This window comes from Rhinatrema bivittatum, chromosome 6 (genome assembly GCF_901001135.1).
Source record: "Rhinatrema bivittatum chromosome 6, aRhiBiv1.1, whole genome shotgun sequence".
In the NCBI taxonomy this organism is placed as follows: Eukaryota; Metazoa; Chordata; class Amphibia; order Gymnophiona; family Rhinatrematidae; genus Rhinatrema; species Rhinatrema bivittatum.
In genome coordinates this window covers 142,625,665-142,644,834 of record NC_042620.1, presented here as the reverse complement: position 1 = coordinate 142,644,834, position 19,170 = coordinate 142,625,665, and the positions used below count along the sequence as shown (strand labels likewise).

Below are 19,170 nucleotides of genomic sequence, written 5' to 3'. Positions count from 1 at the left end.
CACAGCCAAGACGGAACTTCTGCTTATCACTCCAGAAGACGGTCACCACCACCAACAGTCGCTTGCTAACATCCAAAACACTCAAGCAAGAGACCTGGGAGTCATAATCGATAGACACCTGAACTTAAAGAAGTTCATAAACCACACTACCAAGGATTGCTTCTATAAATTACAGGTGTTCAAAAGACTCAAGCCTCTACTATACCATCATGATTTCAGATCTGTTCTCCAGGCTATCCTGTTCTCCAAGGTAGATTATTGTAATTCTATTCTACTAGGTCTCCCAGCATCCACAATAAAACCCCTACAGATGCTTCAAAATGCGGCAGCGAGAATCCTGATGAATACTAATTGGAGAGAGCACATTACACCTATACTCAAGGATCTGCACTGGCTTCCAGTTAACTTCAGAATACTACACAAATCACTCACCATTATTCACAAAAGCATCCACCATCAGACCCCCCCCCCCTTGACCTGCTATATCCGCTCAAACTACCATGTGGGAGGACCCTCGTGCCGGATCGGGGTCTAGCCCGGACGGGGCTAATTAACCCGATGGGACAGACTCTGGCTGGTGATCTGTGCAGCTATCCGAGCCTCGTAGACCGAAGAATTTAAGAAAAGTTTTCTGCCTTACCTTGTCTCAGGGTTTCCCGGTCTCGTGCTGGGCGGTCTCCGGCTGCAGGGGGAGAGGGAACGTTACCTTCACCGCCACGCTCAGTATTGCACCCGTTGCCTCTCAGCCACTCCCTTTCCTGGGGGCTAAGTCCATGCCGGGAACAGGCTCCGGACCGAGGGATCTCGGAAATCACCTCAGGAATTCTTGACTGGGGGAGGAACCCTTAGGTATCACCGCAGGAGAACAGGGCTCTTCTGTAGAGGTAAGATTATTTCTTGTTTGGCATTTTCTTCTTTGGTTTGGATTTTCTAACGCTGTGCAAGCATGTGTATAGTCCCTAACTGCTAAGGAGACGGAGAAATACTGAAGAGGAGAGCTTCCTGCACGGGTATATGTAGTGCTGACATCAGAATGAAATCTGACTCCGTCTCTAACTGCTATCAGGAGCACTATACCCATTGTCCTGAGTCCATCTGCTACACGCTAGGAATGGAGGAAATTTCCCACTTCGACTTCTTGCACCAAGAGCCCATTAATGCATTGCTCCTCAATGAAGAGCAGTTCTGCTGCTTGGCCTTATGCCAAGGCTAGGATATCTCAAATTGTTGGCACTTTCCCTAGGGCCTCAATCTTCCCAGGCATGGTATGCCTAGGGGACATACAATCACAGCTGTAGCAGTTGAAGTCATCATGGTCTAGGCCCAAGCATTAATAGCAAATGGAGTATGTATCTGTAGTGGACATCTAGCATTCACAGATTCATTCCTTAAACCCACTTATGGCAGGCTTTCTGGCCTTAGATTATCTATGGTTTTCAACATTGTGTGACGCACTGGGGATCTTGAACAGTTGACCCTGGATTTGGGAAGCTGAATCTTTCCTGGGTGTGTTATGCTGAAGGGGAAAAGATGGGATGCAGTAGTACTGTTATTGCTCAGGTGTGGTGGGCTGGGCAACATCCAGCTTAGGGGGCTCATTGGCCCAGATGTAGACCTACCCTTCTAACCCACCTGTTGTAAGTGTTAGCCTGCAAAGAGTTCTCTGCTAGTACAATGTTCTTCTCCAGTAGGGCTGGGTCTGACAAGCTGTGTTGTAATTTATTGAGCTATGAGGTTCGCACACTTCACTTACCCAGAATAGGAAGCCTGCTTGACTGTTTTTTCTTCTTCCTCCTGCTTATTGCAAGTCAGGAACCTTTGTTGTGTTTAAAACTTTCTTTCTTCATTAAAACTGTTGAAGTAATCCTTTTGCGTTTTTTCCTGATTCAGACCCTGACACATTGTTCATTCCTTATCTTTGATCCTTTTTTCTTTGTTTTTTTATACTAAAAAAGTTCTGTTTAAGAGACTGTCAATAAGGAAGATAGAAGCACTAGGCTCCAAGAAGTTAAAATTCAAGAGTGATTGGGACACGTATGTGCAGTAGTTTGGACGAAGAAAGACTGAGGGGCTCTTGGGGCAGCATGCATGCAACCCCTACGTATGTTTAGTAAATTCTTACTGACCTCAGTTAGGTCCGTGTCAGCACCAGCCCCCACATGTAATAGCTAATTCATGTCTGCTTGTGATAGAAAAAGTTCTAAAATCCTAGTTAGTTTCCTAGCCCTTGAAAAAATTCCACTCAAGAAAAAGCAGAGGGCTCCATACAAAAATCAAGGGCCAGTCTTGCGCCTAATGAACTACCTTCCCTCATTGACTAACCAGTTAGGGAAGTCCCAAAATCAGGAGAAACCTCTGGCAATTCCCCCTCCTCTTCCATTCCTGCATCATGCTGGGAAGGACCGGGCTTAGTAAAATCAGTCAGAGAGAATTCTCCCTGAGCCTCCAAGCAGCACTGACAAGTCAGAGGGGACACCAGGCTGTGATGCCCGAATATGGCAAGCAGCACAAAGGGTAAGGAGCTTAGGCTTCTTTGTTACCAGCGCCATGGATAAACACTTGCTATCAGTGCACTCCTAAAAGCATCCAATTGAGCTTACCACGGACGCACAATACGCAGTTTAGGTAGGCGCCCACCTGAGCGCTCACCCGAGCACCTACCTAAGCGAACACCCAAGTTCACAAGCACCAACCATCAGACATCGTTTCGCGGCAGCCTTGTGTGCAGAAAAGCACGCGAATGCGACCACAGCCTACCACGTGGCGACTAAGCAAAGCCTGAGAGTGGGGCCCAGCCAAAAAAGCCACTCAACCAACAAAGCTGCCCCGACTCCCCATGTTTCCCAGAGACAGGAATGGATGTCAGACTTGCGCGCCAAGCTCAGAGACCAGCTAAAATTAACTCCCTTTTTTTCTTCTTCTTTTTTTTTTTTATTACTCTTTACTTGAGCTCAGCCCGTCCCAGCCGAGTACAGCGTTGGTCTCTGGCTGTGGGGGGAGAGGGCAAAGGCCTTCACCGTTGTGCTTAGCTTCCTGCACCCGCTAACCTCTCAGCTGTTTGTCTCTCCACAGCTAAGTGCACGACAGAAATAAACAACTACCAGACCGAAGCACTTATCAGGGAGGGATCTGCAGATATTACCTCAGGAAAACTCGACTGAGGGAGGGACCACAAGGTATCACCACAGGAGAGCAGGGAAAATTAATTTCTTTTTCTCCTTCTACAAAAAAAAATTTTTTAAGCAATCCCCAGTAGGGAGATGTGCCTCCACCATCTGCTGGAGACAGGGAATACTGGCAGGCTAATGTCATGGTATATATATATATATATATATATATATATATATATATATATATACACCCCTGCACTGACATCAGCTTTGTTCCATTTCCATCTGCTGGTAGAGGTGCATAAACCACTGAAGTGGAGTAACCTGTCTGAATGCTAAGAAATGTATTTTTAACCAAGTTTATTGAATTATATTATTGAAATCAGCAATTACAATGCAATAAATCCAGCTCTCAGGCAAATACTCTACCATTAATTACTAGTGGTTATGACAGCAGTTGTAAAAAAAAAAATAAAATTATTTAAACTTCAAAATATCTAGACACATGGAAAATAGCATCTCTTAGTTTTAAATAAAGCACTAACCTCCTCTTTCGTCATAGACGATATACTCCTGAAAGCCACTTTCTTGCCTGCCACAGGTCTATAAGGAAAGACATTTTAAATACTCTATATTTCAAGGTAATATTAATCTATCACAAAAACTAATATCTGCTAAATACGTTTGCTTCATACCAAACCAAAATGAATCAGTCCACTGAACTAGATAACTGCCCTTCATTTATTCATAAAGCAAGTTTGCTTACTGTAAATGGGTATTTTCCATAGATAGCAGGATGAATTAACCATTACATACGTATGACGTCATCCAGCAGCTCCAAACAGACTTATCTCTCCCAGCTAGTAGAGCTTTGAGCTCTAAGCAGCATGTGCAGCATTTCCCACACCGGCACTGCCTCGGAAGCCTCCTCAATCTATATCTGTGATCCCCAACCTTTTTTGTTTCGAAGCACAAATGGCACAGGGTTGACTTCATTGTGGCATACCAAACACTTCCCCATCACTTTCTCATCTCTTCCCTCCCCCACCCATCTCACTGATATCAACATCTTCCCTCTCCCACTACCCCTTGGCACTATCACCTTTCTCTTCCCTTCTCTGTTCCTCCACCCCATCAGCATCATAATCACTCCTCTCCCTTGACATCATCTTCTTCCCTTCCTTCTTCCCCTGACATCATTTTCTCTAGCCCTCCACCTCTCTCCCCCTGAAACCCCAGCATCAGCTTTCCTCCCACCATCTCCTCCCCCCCCGCATCATCACCTTTCCTCTCCCACCATCTCTCTCCCCCCCCCCCCCCCCCCCCCGCATCATCATCTTCCCTCTCCCACCATCTCTTCCCCCCTCACTTCTGGTTATCATCACCACCACCTTCTTCCCCCCTCCATGCCTTTTCTTTACTCCGACATCATTGTCATCACCTTCCCTCTCCCCCTACCCTTGGCAACCATCACCTCTTCCCTTCTCTGTTCCTCCACCCTCCAGCATCATAATCACTCCTCTGCCTTGGCATCATCTTCTTCCCTTCCCTCTTCCCCATCCCCTGACATTACTTTCTCTAGCCCTTCACCTCTCTTCCCAACCCCCAGCATCATTATCACCTTCCCTCTTCCACCATCTCTTCCCCCTCTCGCATCATCATCACATTCCCCTCTCCTTCTACCACTCCCCATCATCACCTTCCCTTTCCACCTCCTCACCCCTCGCATCATCATCACTACCTTCCCTTTTCTACTACCCCTTTCCCCCACCCCCTGGCATCATCATCATATTCTCTCTCTCCCTCTATCTCTTCTCCAAGCATCACCACCATCTTCCCTTTCCCTCTATTCCTCTCTCCCACCCCCTGGTGGTATCTCCTTCGCTCTCCCTCCAGCCCTCTACCCCACCCCAAGGCAATATTATCACTTTCCCTCTACATCCACTCCCAAAATCACCTCCACTCCCAAAATCACCTTCCCTCTCTTGCATCATCTTCCATCTCCCTCCAACCTTTGGCATCATCACCTTCTCTCTCCACCTCCTCACCCCTGGTATCATCATCACCACCTTCCCGTTCCTTCTATCCCTTTCCCCTACACCCTGTCATCATCATCACTTCTCTCTCCCTCCATATTTTTCTTTACCCCATCATCATTATACTTCCCTTTCCCTCTACCCCTTACCCCTACCATCATTACCTTCCACCAACTCTTCCCCTTCACCAACTTGCATCATCATCTTTCCTCTCCCTTCACTCCCCCATAATCACCACCTTCCCTCTCCCTCAAAACTCTACTCCTCAACCCCTGGCATCATAATCTCCTTCCCCCTGCCTCCCCACCCCCCCTCACCCTCTGGCATCATTAACAACTTCCCCTCTGCATCCATCTTTTGGCATCATCACCCTTCCTCTCCCTCCACTGTTCTTCCTCACACCTTGGTGACATCGTCAACTCCCTCTGTCTCCACCCCCTGGCATCATCACTTTCTCTTCCCTCTCTCTACACTCCCCCATGCCAATCACTTTCTGTTCCCTTTCCCTCCATGCCTAGCATCATCACCATCATCTTCTTCCCTTTCCTTCACCCCCTGGCATCATCTTCCCTCTCTCTCCACTCCTCCCCCCATTGACATCTTCATCATAATATTCTGCCTCCCCCATCCCATCAACTTCCCTTCCCCTCCATCCCCTGGCATCACCTTCCATCAACTTCACTCCCAGACATCTCCATCTTTCCCTCTCACTCCTTCTCCCCTCCCCACGCCCTTGAAGCATCATCATTTTCCCTCTCCCCAAACCCGGACATCATCTTTGGGCATCATCACCGTCCTTTCCCTATCCTCCTCACACAGTGGCAGATTTAGCTGTCCCCCCCCCCCCCCCCAATCCTTGAACAGCAGAAGTCTGGGAACAGGCTTGCCAAGTGCTGCTTCTTCCTCTTTTACCAGCTTCCCTCTACAATCTGAACTGCACAGGGCCAGGAGATCTCACAGGACTATAAGCCTCTGAACAGTTTCTATTATAGAGGAGAGCCAGCAGAGGAGGAAGCAAGAGCAGTTGCCGATAAGTGCTGCTCTTTGATATACCCTGCTGGTGGGAAAACATCCTGCAAACCAGAAGGGAAATAGAAAATGAGCTGCGGCACACCTGCACTTTAGCCTCAGCACACTGGTTGGGAAATGCTGGTCTATACCATAGCTAAATTTAGCGAGGAAGTCAACTCTCCAGTGGGGTGGGTGGGTATTCCATGGCTACCTGTTATCTTCAGAAAACACCATTTATGGTATGTAAGCTTGCTTTTTCCATCAATAAGTAGGATACATTAGCTATTACATTTGGGGCGTTCCGAGCTGAGGGTTGCAGTGGAGAGATTACTATATCAGCAACCCAGTCCCCACTCTGAGGAGCAGACTATTGTAAGAACAGGTTTTGCAAAACTGCTTGTCTGAAGTTACTGTTGGCTCTTGAGATTTTGTGTAGAATGGAACAAAAAAGGTGTGAAATACTGATCAAGTGGAAGCTTTGCAAATGCCCTCAAGGGATACTCTGCTATGATGGGAAGAATAGAAGTTATAGCTCTGACTTGATCAGCTGTGATCTAGAATCCTGCAGAGATGTAACAACATTAAATGCATTCCCGTATCCAGGCAGACAAACATTTGACAGCTGCAATGCCAAGTATGTTAGGACTGTTCAACAAATAATTATGAAGCCAGGTGATACAGTGAAGTTCTTCACTTTTACAAAGTGAATGCTCTTTATAATTTAAGGTATGCAAGGCTCCTCCTCCTTCATAAGCAGATGGCCTTTGAAAAAAGGTAGATAATACATTTTCCTCCATTATACCCAGTCTGTTGTATCTAGTTTTCAGTCCTGCACCAATGCAAACAGGGTAAGTGGCAGTCTATCCCCTTAATTGAATAGTACGTTGGCAGTTGATTGTTGTAAAGATCACTAGGAGGGTTGGAATACTCTACTGAGGTGATCTGGTTGCATCACCCTAAATCATTGCTTCCATGCAGAGATGTCACGATTCCAAGCCTCTCAATTTGCTACAACAAAACATAACAAGCTGATAGGCTGTTTGAATTAAGACAAGCGTCCCCCGAAGAAGATGCGTGAACATGGATAGAGCATAATGATTGATCTGATAATGGCTCTCCTTGCGAGACCAGGTGCACAGGGATGGGAGTGAGCCTCCTTTCGAAAAGGCGATTGACACTAGTGAGATTTCATTAGGAAGAGCACAGCGTATGTCTCTGTCCAGAAGTATTTGGGGGGGGGGGGGGGTTTCACCACCAATGTAATAGAAACCTTGGAAAGCTGGACTGTGGTGAAGAAAAAGATTGTGTCAGCTGATCCCATTGACAGCGATTACCCCAATGCACAGAGCAAATGTAAGGATGAGTAGTGGAACCATGTGCATTGGCCATCATAATATGACCTGATGCAACAAGAATCGTTCTGTTGCGCGCCGAGAGGACAGCAGGTTGTGCTTGAGCGATGATATGATGAACATGCAATGTGTTGTCAGAAACACACCAAGTTTATCCCTGCTCCAATGGATTTCATGCGCTGAACAGACAAGATCTGACTTCTCACAATTGAGCAGAAAAGCCCACATTGTGTATAAGATGGACAGTCTTGAGTAGGGAAAGCAATGTACATATTCGAGTGCTTGCTGTGATAAGCCAACTGTCCAGGCACAGGAAAAAAAAGGAATTCCTTGGTGACACAGGTGCACAGCTACCACTGCAAAACATCTTAGAAAGATTATCGGAATTACTCATAAGGCAAATGGGGAGCCTACCTTGAAGCAAAGGTAGTGCCAATGGAAAGGATGGATGGGAATATGAGCATATGCTTCTGTCCAAATGACAATGCGCATCCATTCCAGCTTTTGGAAGTAAAGGTGAATCAAGATGAGAGAAACCATTTGGAATGCCTCTCAAAGCAGATGTTTGTTCAAGGGTCTCAGACCCAGAATGGGCCTCAATCTACCTGATATTTGGGGATACAGAAATATTGAAGTACATACCCACTTCATGCTGAGATGCAGAGACTGATTCTATTTGTTGGTGAAGAAGTGATTGCACTTTTCAATTTATTTATAAATGATCTGGAAAGAAATAAGACGAGTGAGATAATCAAATTTGCAGATGACACAAAATTGTTCAGATTAGTTAAATCACAAGCAGATTGTGATAAATTGCAGGAAGACCTTATGAGACTGGAAAATTGGGCATCCAAATGGCAGATGAAATTTAATGTGGATAAGTGCAAGGTAATGCATATAGGAAAAAATAACCCATGCTATAATTACACAATGTTGGGTTCCATATTAGGTGCTACAACCCAAGAAAGAGATCTAGGCGTCATAGTGGATAACACATTGAAATTGTCGGTTCAGTGTGCTGCGGCAGTCAAAAAAGCAAACAGAATGTTGGGAATTATTAGAAAGGGAATGGTGAATAAAACGGAAAATGTCATAATGCCTCTGTATCGCTCCATGGTGAGACCGCACCTTGAATACTGTGTACAGTTCTTGTCGCCACATCTCAAAAAAGATATAATTGCGATGGAGAAGGTACAGAGAAGGGCTACCAAAATGATATGGGGGAATGGAACAACTCCCCTATGAGGAAAGACTAAAGAGGTTAGGACTTTTCAGCTTGGAGAAGAGACGACTGAGGGGGGATATGATAGAGATGTTTAAAATCATGAGAGGTCTAGAACGGCTAGATGTGAATCGGTTATTTACTCTTTCGAATAGTAGAAAGACTAGGGGGCATTCCATGAAGTTAGCATGGGGCACAGTTAAAACTAATCGGAGAAAGTTCTTTTTTACTCAACGCACAATTAAACTCTGGAATTTGTTGCCAGAGGATGTGGTTAGTGCAGTTAGTATAGCTGTGTTTAAAAAAGGATTGGATAAGTTCCTGGAGGAGAAGTCCATTACCTGCTATTAAGTTCACTTAGAGAATAGCCACTGCCATTAGCAATGGTAACATGGAATAGACTTAGTTTTTGGGTACTTGCCAGGTTCTTATGGCCTGGATTGGCCACTGTTGGAAACAGGATGCTGGGCTTGATGGACCCTTGGTCTGACCCAGTATGGCATTTTCTTATGTTCTTGACGAAGTAGCGTTGTGAGATACAAGCACTCAAGATGCAAACAGCGTAGAGGGAAGTGTTGTCGGGAGAAACGCAGATTGTATCCAGACTCCACGATTTGGAGTACCGAGATGACCTTGGTCATCTCCCGTCATACCTCAAAGATTTGGATCGCATTCCCTCTGGAAAAGAGTTCAGAGGAATAAAAACTGGGCCGGGTGTTTACTGGGCCTGTTGTGTGGTTGTAGGCTGACAGCGCACACACTACCGAGGTCTGACCAGAAGCAGTTGCTGAATTTGAACTGGAAGAGGTGGTAGGCCCAGACAGAGAAGCTGGGCCTACCACCTCTGGAGATAAATGAATGGCTGTGAGATGGTGTCGATATGAGTATTTGGCTTCCTGGATCATGGGATGTTACTTCAAGGATTAATGAACAGAGATGGGATCCACTTGAACAAAGGGCACAGCATCTTACAACACAGAATGGCAAACCTCCTGAGGAGAGCTTTAAACTTGAATCACAGGGGGATTGGTGAACAGAACCCTAAGCTAAGTAAAACAAATATCATATAAAATGGTAAATCTGGAGAAAAAAGGCAATATTTGGAAATCTATATACACTAATGCTCATCGTATGGGGAATAAAGTCCCAGATGTAAAGAGTCCTGGAAGAAGCAGATTTAGATATAGCAGCTGTCATGGAGAGCTTGTACATGGAAAACCATGACTGGGATATATTTATACCGGGCTATAATCTATTCAGGAAGGACCAGATAAGAAGGAAGGGAGGAGTCGTGGCATTATATATAAAGAACCGCAGTAAAGCAATAAAATTGCTGGGCTTGCGAGGTAAGGAGGCGGCACTGTGGGCTAATCTGGAAAGAGGGAATGGAAAACCTATTTATATTGGTGTAATATACAGACCTCCAAGATGAATAAAGATTTAATGGAGGATATTCACAGGATTGCTGTGAAAGGGGAAAGGCTGCTCCTATAGGATTTCAGTCTTCCAGATGTTGATTGGGACATCCCAACTGCAGTATTTTCTAGAAGAAGGGAAATCCTAGATTTTCTGTAAGGAGCACTGCTCTATAAACGGATAATGGAACCCACACGGCATGAGACAATGCTTACCAACAGACGGTACCCGATGCTTACCAATAGATAGAATTTCTGATCTTGTAATGGATGATTATTTGGGAGCGCGGTTCAATATTAGGACTGCAAGAGATGAAGGCTCACTCTAAGGCGAGAGTCCTAAATATCATGAAAACTACATTCTCAAAATGTGGGAGTACCTCAAGGAGTGGTTAGCTGGATGGGAAAATCTAGGGGACGTAGAACGGCCGTGGGAAAACCTAAAAGGAGATTTACGGGCAACAAAGGATTTTGAAAAATATCTGGAGACACTAAGCACAGCACACACGTGTACTCGGACAAAAAAATGACCCGAAGCTCCCAAGGCATTGCGTGTGTGGGAACTGCTGCATATGCTCAATAGAGCTCAAAGTTCTACTAGCTAGTGAGATGAGTCTGTTAGGTGCCGCTGAATGACATCAACCACATGTACTAGCTAATTCATCTTACTTATTGACAGAAAAATAACAAATTCAATCAATTAGCTTCTGCTGTAAAATCTGAAACAATGCATAACCCAAGCTAATCATATCTTCAAATAAAAAAATAGGTTCCATGACAGAGAAAGATGAATGCAGATCAGCTGAAGCACTTGTTTTCTCAGACAGTGAGAGTACATTTTTTTAAAATACTGGAATATAAATGTACTATATAGACACAATCAAAATGAAAGTTGCATTTCTTAATGTTTTGTAAGCTCGGCCAGCCCAGTGGAAGTGCTATGTGGAAACCCTATGTGGAAATGCTGGGCCAGGACTTTGCTCCCCTGGCCAGTTAGGTATGAGGCAGAAGCAGTATTCATAGTCCTTGGGAGGAGAGAGGGGAAAGCAGAGTTGCTTACCTGTAACAGGTGTTCTCACAGGACAGCAGGATGTTAGTCCTTACACATGGGTGACATCATCAGGATGGAGCCCAATCACGGAACACTTTTGTCAAAGTTTCTAGAACTTTGACTGGCACCTACTGGGCATGCCCAGCATGGCACTAACCCTGCAACCAACAGGGGTCCCCCTTCAGTCTTGTGTATAGTAAAAATACATGCGAAAAATAAAATAAATCGCAAGCGAACCCAACTCCACAGGAGTGTGGGCGGGTTTCGTGAGGCCTAACATCCTGCTGTCCTGTGGAACACCTGTTACAGGTAAGCAACTCTGCTTTCTCACAGGACAAACAGGATAGTAGTCCTCACACATGGGTGAATAGCGAGCTGAGGATGCCCGAGGAAAGCACCAAATGTACCCAAAGATGTGCAACAGGCACAATAACAGGGGTGGATTTGGGAGGAAGGCATCCTGAAAACCCAGAACGGGTTGCTGGTAGGACGTTTGATATTAAACTGAGAATAGGTTGCACGGAACAGACTGGCTAAAAATGGAATCTTGCCTGTCAGCCTTATCCAAGCAATAATGGGCTGCGAAGGTGTGGAGAGCGCTCCAGGTCGCAGCTTGACAAATATCGATAAGTGGAACCGAACGAAGGTGTGCCACTGAAGTTGCAACAGCCCTAACAGAGTGTGTTTTCACACGGTCTTGTAGCGGAATGCCTGCTTGCTGGTAGCAAAAGGAAATACAGTCTGCCAGCCAGGAGGAAAGGGTCTGTTTTCCCACTGGATTTCCCAATTTGATGTTATCAAAGGAAACAAATAATTGGGTGGATTTCCTGTGGGCTGACATGCAGTCTAAATAAAATGACAGGGCACGTTTGCAGTCTAGGGTATGAAGAGCCCTTTCTCCTGGGTTTGAAAGTAGGTAAAATGATGGATTGATTAAGATGAAATTCCGACACTACCTTTGGTAAAAACTTAGGGTGTGTAAGGTGGAGTATTCTGTTGTGCAGAAATTTAGTGTAAGGCGGGTAGGTGACTAATGCCTGTAACTCACTAACTCTGCGAGTGGATGTCATAGTGAGAAGAAAAAGTACTTTCTAGGTGAGATAGTGGAGATCGCATGATTGGAGAGGCTCAAATGGAGGTTTCATAAGCTGCCCCAAGACCACGTTAAGGTCCCAAGCAGGGGCTGGAGGACGCAAGGGAGAACATAAGAAAATGCCATACTGGGTCAGACCAAGGGTCCATCAAGCCCAGCATCCTGTTTCCAACAGTGGCCAATCCAGGCCATAAGAACCTGGCAAGTACCCAAAAACTAAGTCTATTCCATGTTACCATTGCTAATGGCAGTAGCTATTCTCTAAGTGAACTTATAAGAATATAAGAAAATGAAATAGCAGTTCAAGGTTATTTATCTTTACAAGTCCTCAGGTGGGGTTTGAACCCTCACCACCTGGATGAAAAGCAGATACCTTCCCTGTTGAGCCAACCAGCCCAGATGACACAAACCTCTCATGAAGCATGTGACTAAGGGATGTGTGGAAATAGAGACATCTCCTACTCCGTTGTGGAAAGTGGCTACCGCACCGACATTTACTCTTCTAGAGGAAGTTTTGAGGCCCGACTCAGAGTTGCCAGAGGTACTCCAGAAACTTCGCGGTGGAACAAGTGAAGGGGTTGATTGACATAGACGTGCACCAGACTGTAAAACTTTTCCACTTAGAGCGATAAGAATGTCTCGTGGAAGGCTTTCGTGAAGCTACCAGAACTCGAGATACCGACTCCGAAAGGTTAAGGGGTCGGAGTATCAGCCTTTCAACATCCAGGCCATCAGAGACAGGGCCAGGAGGTTGGGGTGGCGCAGATGCCCTTTGTTCTGAGTTATCAGTAGCAGGTCCGTTCCCAGGCGAACGCACTGGTGTACTGAGAGGTCCTGGAGGATTCGGAACTAGGCTTGGCGTGTGTCCAGTGAGGAGTCCAGTGAGGGGCTATCAGAATCATTGAGCCCTTGCCCTTCACGAGAGTCTTGGAAATGAGTGGAAGTGGAGAGTACACGTAGAGGAGACCTGTGGACCACGAGAGGGCGAACGTGTCCCTCAGCCATGAGTGGCAGCTGCGAGTGAGCGAGCAGAAGTTCTGTACCTTGCGGTTGTGGATGGATGCAAAGAGGTCCAGTCGTGGATGACCCCAGCATTGAAAGAGTGTGTCTGCCACCGTGGGGTTGAGGGACCACTCGTGCGGATGAAAGGTTCAACTCAACTCATCCGCTAGAACATTGCCCACACCCACCAAGTAGGTTGCCTTGAGGTACATTGCGTGGGGAAGAGCCCATGCCCATATCTGCGCAGCTTCCTGCCACAGAAGGTAGGAGCCCGTTCCTCCTTGCTTGTTGATGTACCACATCGCCACCCGGTTGTCGGTCTGAATTAGGATGGCTTTGCCTGAGAGGCAATCCTGAAAAACCCGGAGGGCATATCTGATCGCCCTAAGCTCCAAGAAATTTATCTGATGTTTGGCTTCCTGTAGAGACCAGGTTCCCTGAGTCTGCAGGTTGTTGACATGAGCACCCCACCCTAGGTTGGAGGCGTCTGGTAAGATAATCTAAGGTTCTGGAGCCTGAAAGGGAAGGCCTTGAAGAAGATTGGATTGTTGGATCCACCAAGCCAGCGACAGGCGGAGCTGCTTGGTAACGTGGACAATGCTGGACATTGGATGGTAAGCCTGAGCCCACTGGGATCGCAAGGTCCACTGTGTCACTCTCATGACCAAGCGGGCAATGGACGTGATATGCACAGAGGATGCCACATGACCCAGCAGGATGAGGAAACAACGAGCCGTCAAGTAATCTCGAGCATGGAGGTAATGTGCCAGGGACATGAGAGTATGAGCTCGATCCCGAGGGAGGAAGGCCTTTGCCTGTATGGTGTTCAGATCTGCCCCTATGAAGGATAGGGTTTGAGATGGAACTAGTTTGGGCTTGGCATAATTGACTAGAAACCCAAGAGACAGAAGTGTATTGAGGGTTAGACGTAAGGATTGTAGTGCGTGGTTTTGGGTCGGAGCCCTTAGCAACCAATCGTCGAGATAAGGGTAGACATGGACTCCTTGACCCCCCAGATAGGCCGCGACCACTACAAGGCACTTGGTGAAGACCTGAGGTGCGGACGCCAGGCTGATAGGGAAGACCGTGTACTGGAAGTGCCTGGGGCCGACTAGGAACCGAAGGAATTTTCAGTGAGACGGAGTGATGGCAATGTGTGCGTACGCGTCCTGAAGATCTAGAGAGCAAAGCCAATCTTTTCTTTGCAGTAGAGGAAGTAGTGAATTTTTCTTTCTGCAGATACTTGTTCAAGGCACGTAGGTCCAGGGTGGGATGAATGCCCCCTGATTTTTTTGGGATGAGAAAATACCGAGAATAGAACCCCTGCCCCTGCTGGAGAGGGGCACCGGTTCTATTGCCCGGGATTCGAGGAGGACGGAAACCTCCTCCTCCAGTTGAGAAGAATGGTCGGATGACCTCCACGTCGGCAGAGGTGGGGAGTGCTCCGGCACAGTCAGGAAGTTGAGGTGGTACCCTTGGGACACTACAGCCAGGACCCACTGGTCGGAAGTGATCGTCTGCCATAAGTTGGTGAAGTGGTGCAGTCGACCGCCGACTGGTACGGACGGTAGAGGAGGTTGGCTTCTGCTCTCCAGCGAGGAGTCAAAACCCAGCAGCTGAGCCCAATTGAGGGGCTGGCTGGGTCTTCTGAGGTCGGGCTTGCCTGGGCTGACCCTTCTGGTAAAGCCTGAAAGGACGACCTCGAGCGGCAGGAGGATAATATCTCCGTGGTTTGAAAGATTGTCGCTTAGAGTCCCTTCGGAATGTCCTCTTAGAATTGGATGGGAAATCAGAAGGTACTGAGGAAAGCTGGTGCAGCGTTTCATGGTGGTCCTTTAGCTGTGCCACTGTTTTCTGGATTTTGTCCCCAAAGAGATTATCTCCAGTGCAGGGTAGGTCTGCTAACTGGTCCTACACCTCTGGTCGTAGGTCTGAGGACTTCAGCCAGGCCCACCTTCTTGCACTAATCCCCAATGCAGACACTCTGGAGGCAGTGTCAAAAATATCACAGGCAGCACGGACCTTATGCTTACCAGCATCTAGGCCTTTTTGAGCCAGAGTATTAAGTTGATCATGGAATTGTTCTGGTAAAGATTCAGAGAAATCTTGGATATTCTTGAAAAGGTTTCTGTTATACTGGGTCATGTATAACTGGTAGGAAGCAATGCGAGAAATGAGCATTGAGCCATGGAAGACACGCCTTCCAAATGCATCCAGGGACCTCTCTTCTTTCCCTGGAGGTATGGAGGAATGAGGTTTAGAATATCAGCCTTCTTCTGGGCTGACTCCACAACCACAGAATGGTGATCCAGCTGTGGTCTTTGAAAACCAGGGGCTGTTTGGACAAGGTAGGTGGCATCTGTCTTTTGGTTGACAGGTGGCACCGAGCCTGGGTGCTCCCAATTCCTTTTCAGCAGGTCAATTAGGATTTCATGAATAGGAATCAACATGATCTCCTTAGTGGCATCAAGAACTGAAGTATTTCCAGCATCTTGTACCTCGAGTCCTCTTCTGTCTGAAGCTGAGATCGTCGTCTTTCCTCAGGGACTGAGCCTTCCGATGCCGGTGGCGATGCTTTTCACGATGTTCTCCTCGGTCCTTTTCCTGAGGCGATGAGGAAGAAGTCAACACCTTCGGAGTAGTCGATGCCGGTCGGGCAGCACCGGTGTCCCGCTGCTGGCGAGAGGTCGATGGCACCAGCTCAGACGATGTCGAAGCGGTCGAAGGAGTCAGGGGTTTTGACTGAAAAAGAAACTCCATCTTCTCTGAGCGGGCCTTACGGCCCTTTGGCGTCATTTGGAGAAAGGAAGATCAGGAAGTCTCAGCCATGATATATTGACATTTAGATTAAAGCACAAGACGGCAGCATTCCAGAGGAACCCTTGGCACATGTCCTTTGGTCTAGTTAATTGGAATGGGGATATAAAATAGGGGGAAAATCTCAGAAGAGAGGAGAAAACTGCTGGGCTAAAATAAAATAAAATTTGAAAAAAATAATGTTAACGGAAAGGTAAGTTACAACCAGATAATTTCCAAGAATGTCAACATTTTGGCTAGGCCTCATTTATTTCCTATAAAAACCAGTGACAGTTTTCCACTTACTAATCAAGAGCAATATAAGACTTCTTTAAATATGAATTTTTCACTGCTCTATGAAGCTCATGCCTCAGCAGCTATCATCTTTCTCCAATGTTCTAAAGGATACATTATTTGCCTGCACATTTCTTAAAGTTGTCTTCCAGCGCTGGTTCAATGCAGAGACTGGCAGATTTAACTAAGTATCCAAAGTTTCGCAAAGGTTACATTAATTGCTTGCACATTTTTTATAGTTATCTTTCTGCGTTAGTTCACAGTGACCTTCCCTTGATGATTTTAAACTCATCTGAGATTCTTGATTGTCTAAGGTAAAGAGCTTTATATTAATTTGTTTTTGTATAGTGATATATGTTGTTTCTGTATAAGTAATGTAATATCAACAGTTAGCTTTTTGTTTTTTATTTTTGTTTGTATATAGATGTCACCATGTCAACAAAATTTTGTAGACATGGAATTCTTTTAAATGATTAGTTTTTTTATTTGGAATTTTTTGGTTGATTGATTTTATTTTTGGCTTACTTGTAGCCCCTGAGGCAGCGGCTGTTGACCTGCGAAACACGGCCCGAGTCGGGCATTTTTCTGAATACGTCTATACGTCTCTACTTTAATAAATATTTGGAAAAGATCAAGGCATTTATATTTTTTTGTTTACCTGACAAGCATACTACAATACTTCATTTAAAAAAAAAAAAAATACTACAGAAACAATAAGAATTCAGAAAATAGGTCTCAATCCTTTTTAGACTACTACTCATTGACCTTTCTGTGCAGGGATTGAAAATAATAAAACAAAAGATTGCCAGAAGTGTGATTTTTCATTCTCAGTAAGAATGAAAAGACAAATGCATGCAATAAAACTATTAGATACCCCTGCTACCGCTGACAAGAAGCAGCAGCAGCAGCAGCAGCAGCAGGGTTACAGTAAACCCCCCCTACCCTCCCTCCCACTGACAGGAAACGGAAGCAGTGAGGAATAGAAAACAGTTCCCTCCACTGACAGGAACTAGCAAGCAGGGAGGCAAAGGACCACAGAGAAAGCGAAGTTGCTCACCTGAAATAGGTGCTTTCCATGGACAGTAGGAATCAGTCAGACTACTGGGCGACATCACCTGATGGCGCAGAGTCAGGTACTGATCTCTCAAACTGCACAGTTCCAGTCGTGCCAAAAGTCACTGCACTGCCTCGCCCATTCTCCTTCAGTCACAGCAGGAAGCTGAAATTAAAAAATGAAAACAAGCAAGGACCAACAATGAATAAGGAGAGACGTTCCGGGGAGAAGGAATGGAATGTGAGACTGTCCACGGAAAACACCTATTACAGGGCAGCAACTTTGCTTTTTCTGTGGAGAAGCGGGACAACAGTCACATGACTGGGACTCCTGACCCGAGAAGAGGGCGGGCGGGAGGTCAAAAAAAAGGAAAAGAACCAGATAGGGCTTAGACAAATAGAGTGACAACCTCTGTAGGAACTGGGACACCGAGTTTGAAACACTGTTACAGGGTCCCCTCAATAAAGCTCCAAGAAATGGAGAACTGTAATTATTATTATTATTTTTTTGTAAGAAAAATACTGTCAGGAGGCTGCCTAGAGAACAGAATGACCAAAGGCACAGTCAGCACATGGCTGTGGAGAGCGAAGGTATGAGAGGTAGACCATGTGGTCACTTTGCAAATGTCCAAATCCAGATGAAGGAACCACTCGTGGGGTAGGAGGCACCCAGGAGGTACATCATAGAAAGCTGAATTCAGCAAGGGATGGCCCAGAGCTAAAGGCACCATGCCTCGCTGCAGAGGCACAAGGAACCTTCCCACCCTGTTTGTTGACATAATACATGGTCAACATATTGTCCGTTCAGATCTAGAGTCTTGTCTATTATCCAGGCCTTGACAGTTTGAATAGTCAGAAAGATAGCAGCTCAAGGAGGATGATGTAAAGTCACCTCTCCGCAGGTATCCAGAACACTGGTGCCACTGGAGAGGGTGTACAGAGATGTGCATAGGCAACCACGTGGACTGTAGATGCCATGTGCCCCAGACGTCGGAGGATCATCCAGGCCGTTGTCCAGGGACTTTATGAAATGAGAAGAGCATGTGTTGTGGAGGGAAGAAATGCCATGGCTACCAAAGTGTCCAAGAGAGCCCTGATGAACTCCAGAGGCTGAGATGACATCAACTTGGATTTTGGGAAGTTTATGACTAATCCCAAACTGTGCATGAGGCACAAGACACAGAGTTTCAGACAACGAAGATTCAGAAGACGTGCTCGCAATGAGTCAATTGTCTGGAAAGACTAGGATACTGAGATAGCGGGGATAGGCAGCCACCACCGCGAGGCTTTTAGTGAACACCCAAGAAGCAGATGACAGTCCAAATGGAAGCACATGGAACTGATAGTGTAAATCTTGTAGAGTAAAGCGAAGGAACCGCCAATGGGAAGGATGAATGGGGATGTGATGGTTACACATCCTTGTGGTCCAAATCTGTGAGCCAATCCCCTTGACCTCCCTGCTCCTCATTTTCTTGCTGTTGTGGCATCTTGAACTTTTCCTTCCAAAAGTAGATGACGCAAGTCCAAGATGGGTCTGAGATCCTACGTTTTCTTGGGAGATCAGGAAGAACAGAGAGTAGAAGCCTGTGACTCACTTGTCTGAGGGAACCAGCTCCACCACCTGAATGAAGAATAGACAGTTCCTACAAAAAGATGGGAAGCTGTGCTGGGGGGCATCGTGCACGGATGCAGTGGAGACAGGTGGTGGGAGACAGAAATCTAGGTAGAATTCTTG

General features: G+C 46.1%; 1 protein-coding gene across 5 annotated transcripts in view; it reads right to left on the bottom strand.

Moving 5' to 3' along the window:
* Positions 1–19,170, bottom strand: part of LOC115093775 (SAP domain-containing ribonucleoprotein-like) — a 402,230-nt gene that overhangs the window by 241,742 nt on the left and 141,318 nt on the right. For 4 of the 5 annotated variants that reach the window (XM_029606015.1, XM_029606018.1, XM_029606020.1 and 1 more), the window contains exon 5: positions 3,656–3,713. The exons of the other annotated variant lie outside the window; for it this stretch is intronic. In XM_029606015.1, coding sequence (XP_029461875.1) covers positions 3,656–3,713 — 58 coding nt within the window. The remainder of the gene's footprint in view (positions 1–3,655; positions 3,714–19,170) is intronic. 5 annotated transcript variants of the gene reach the window in all.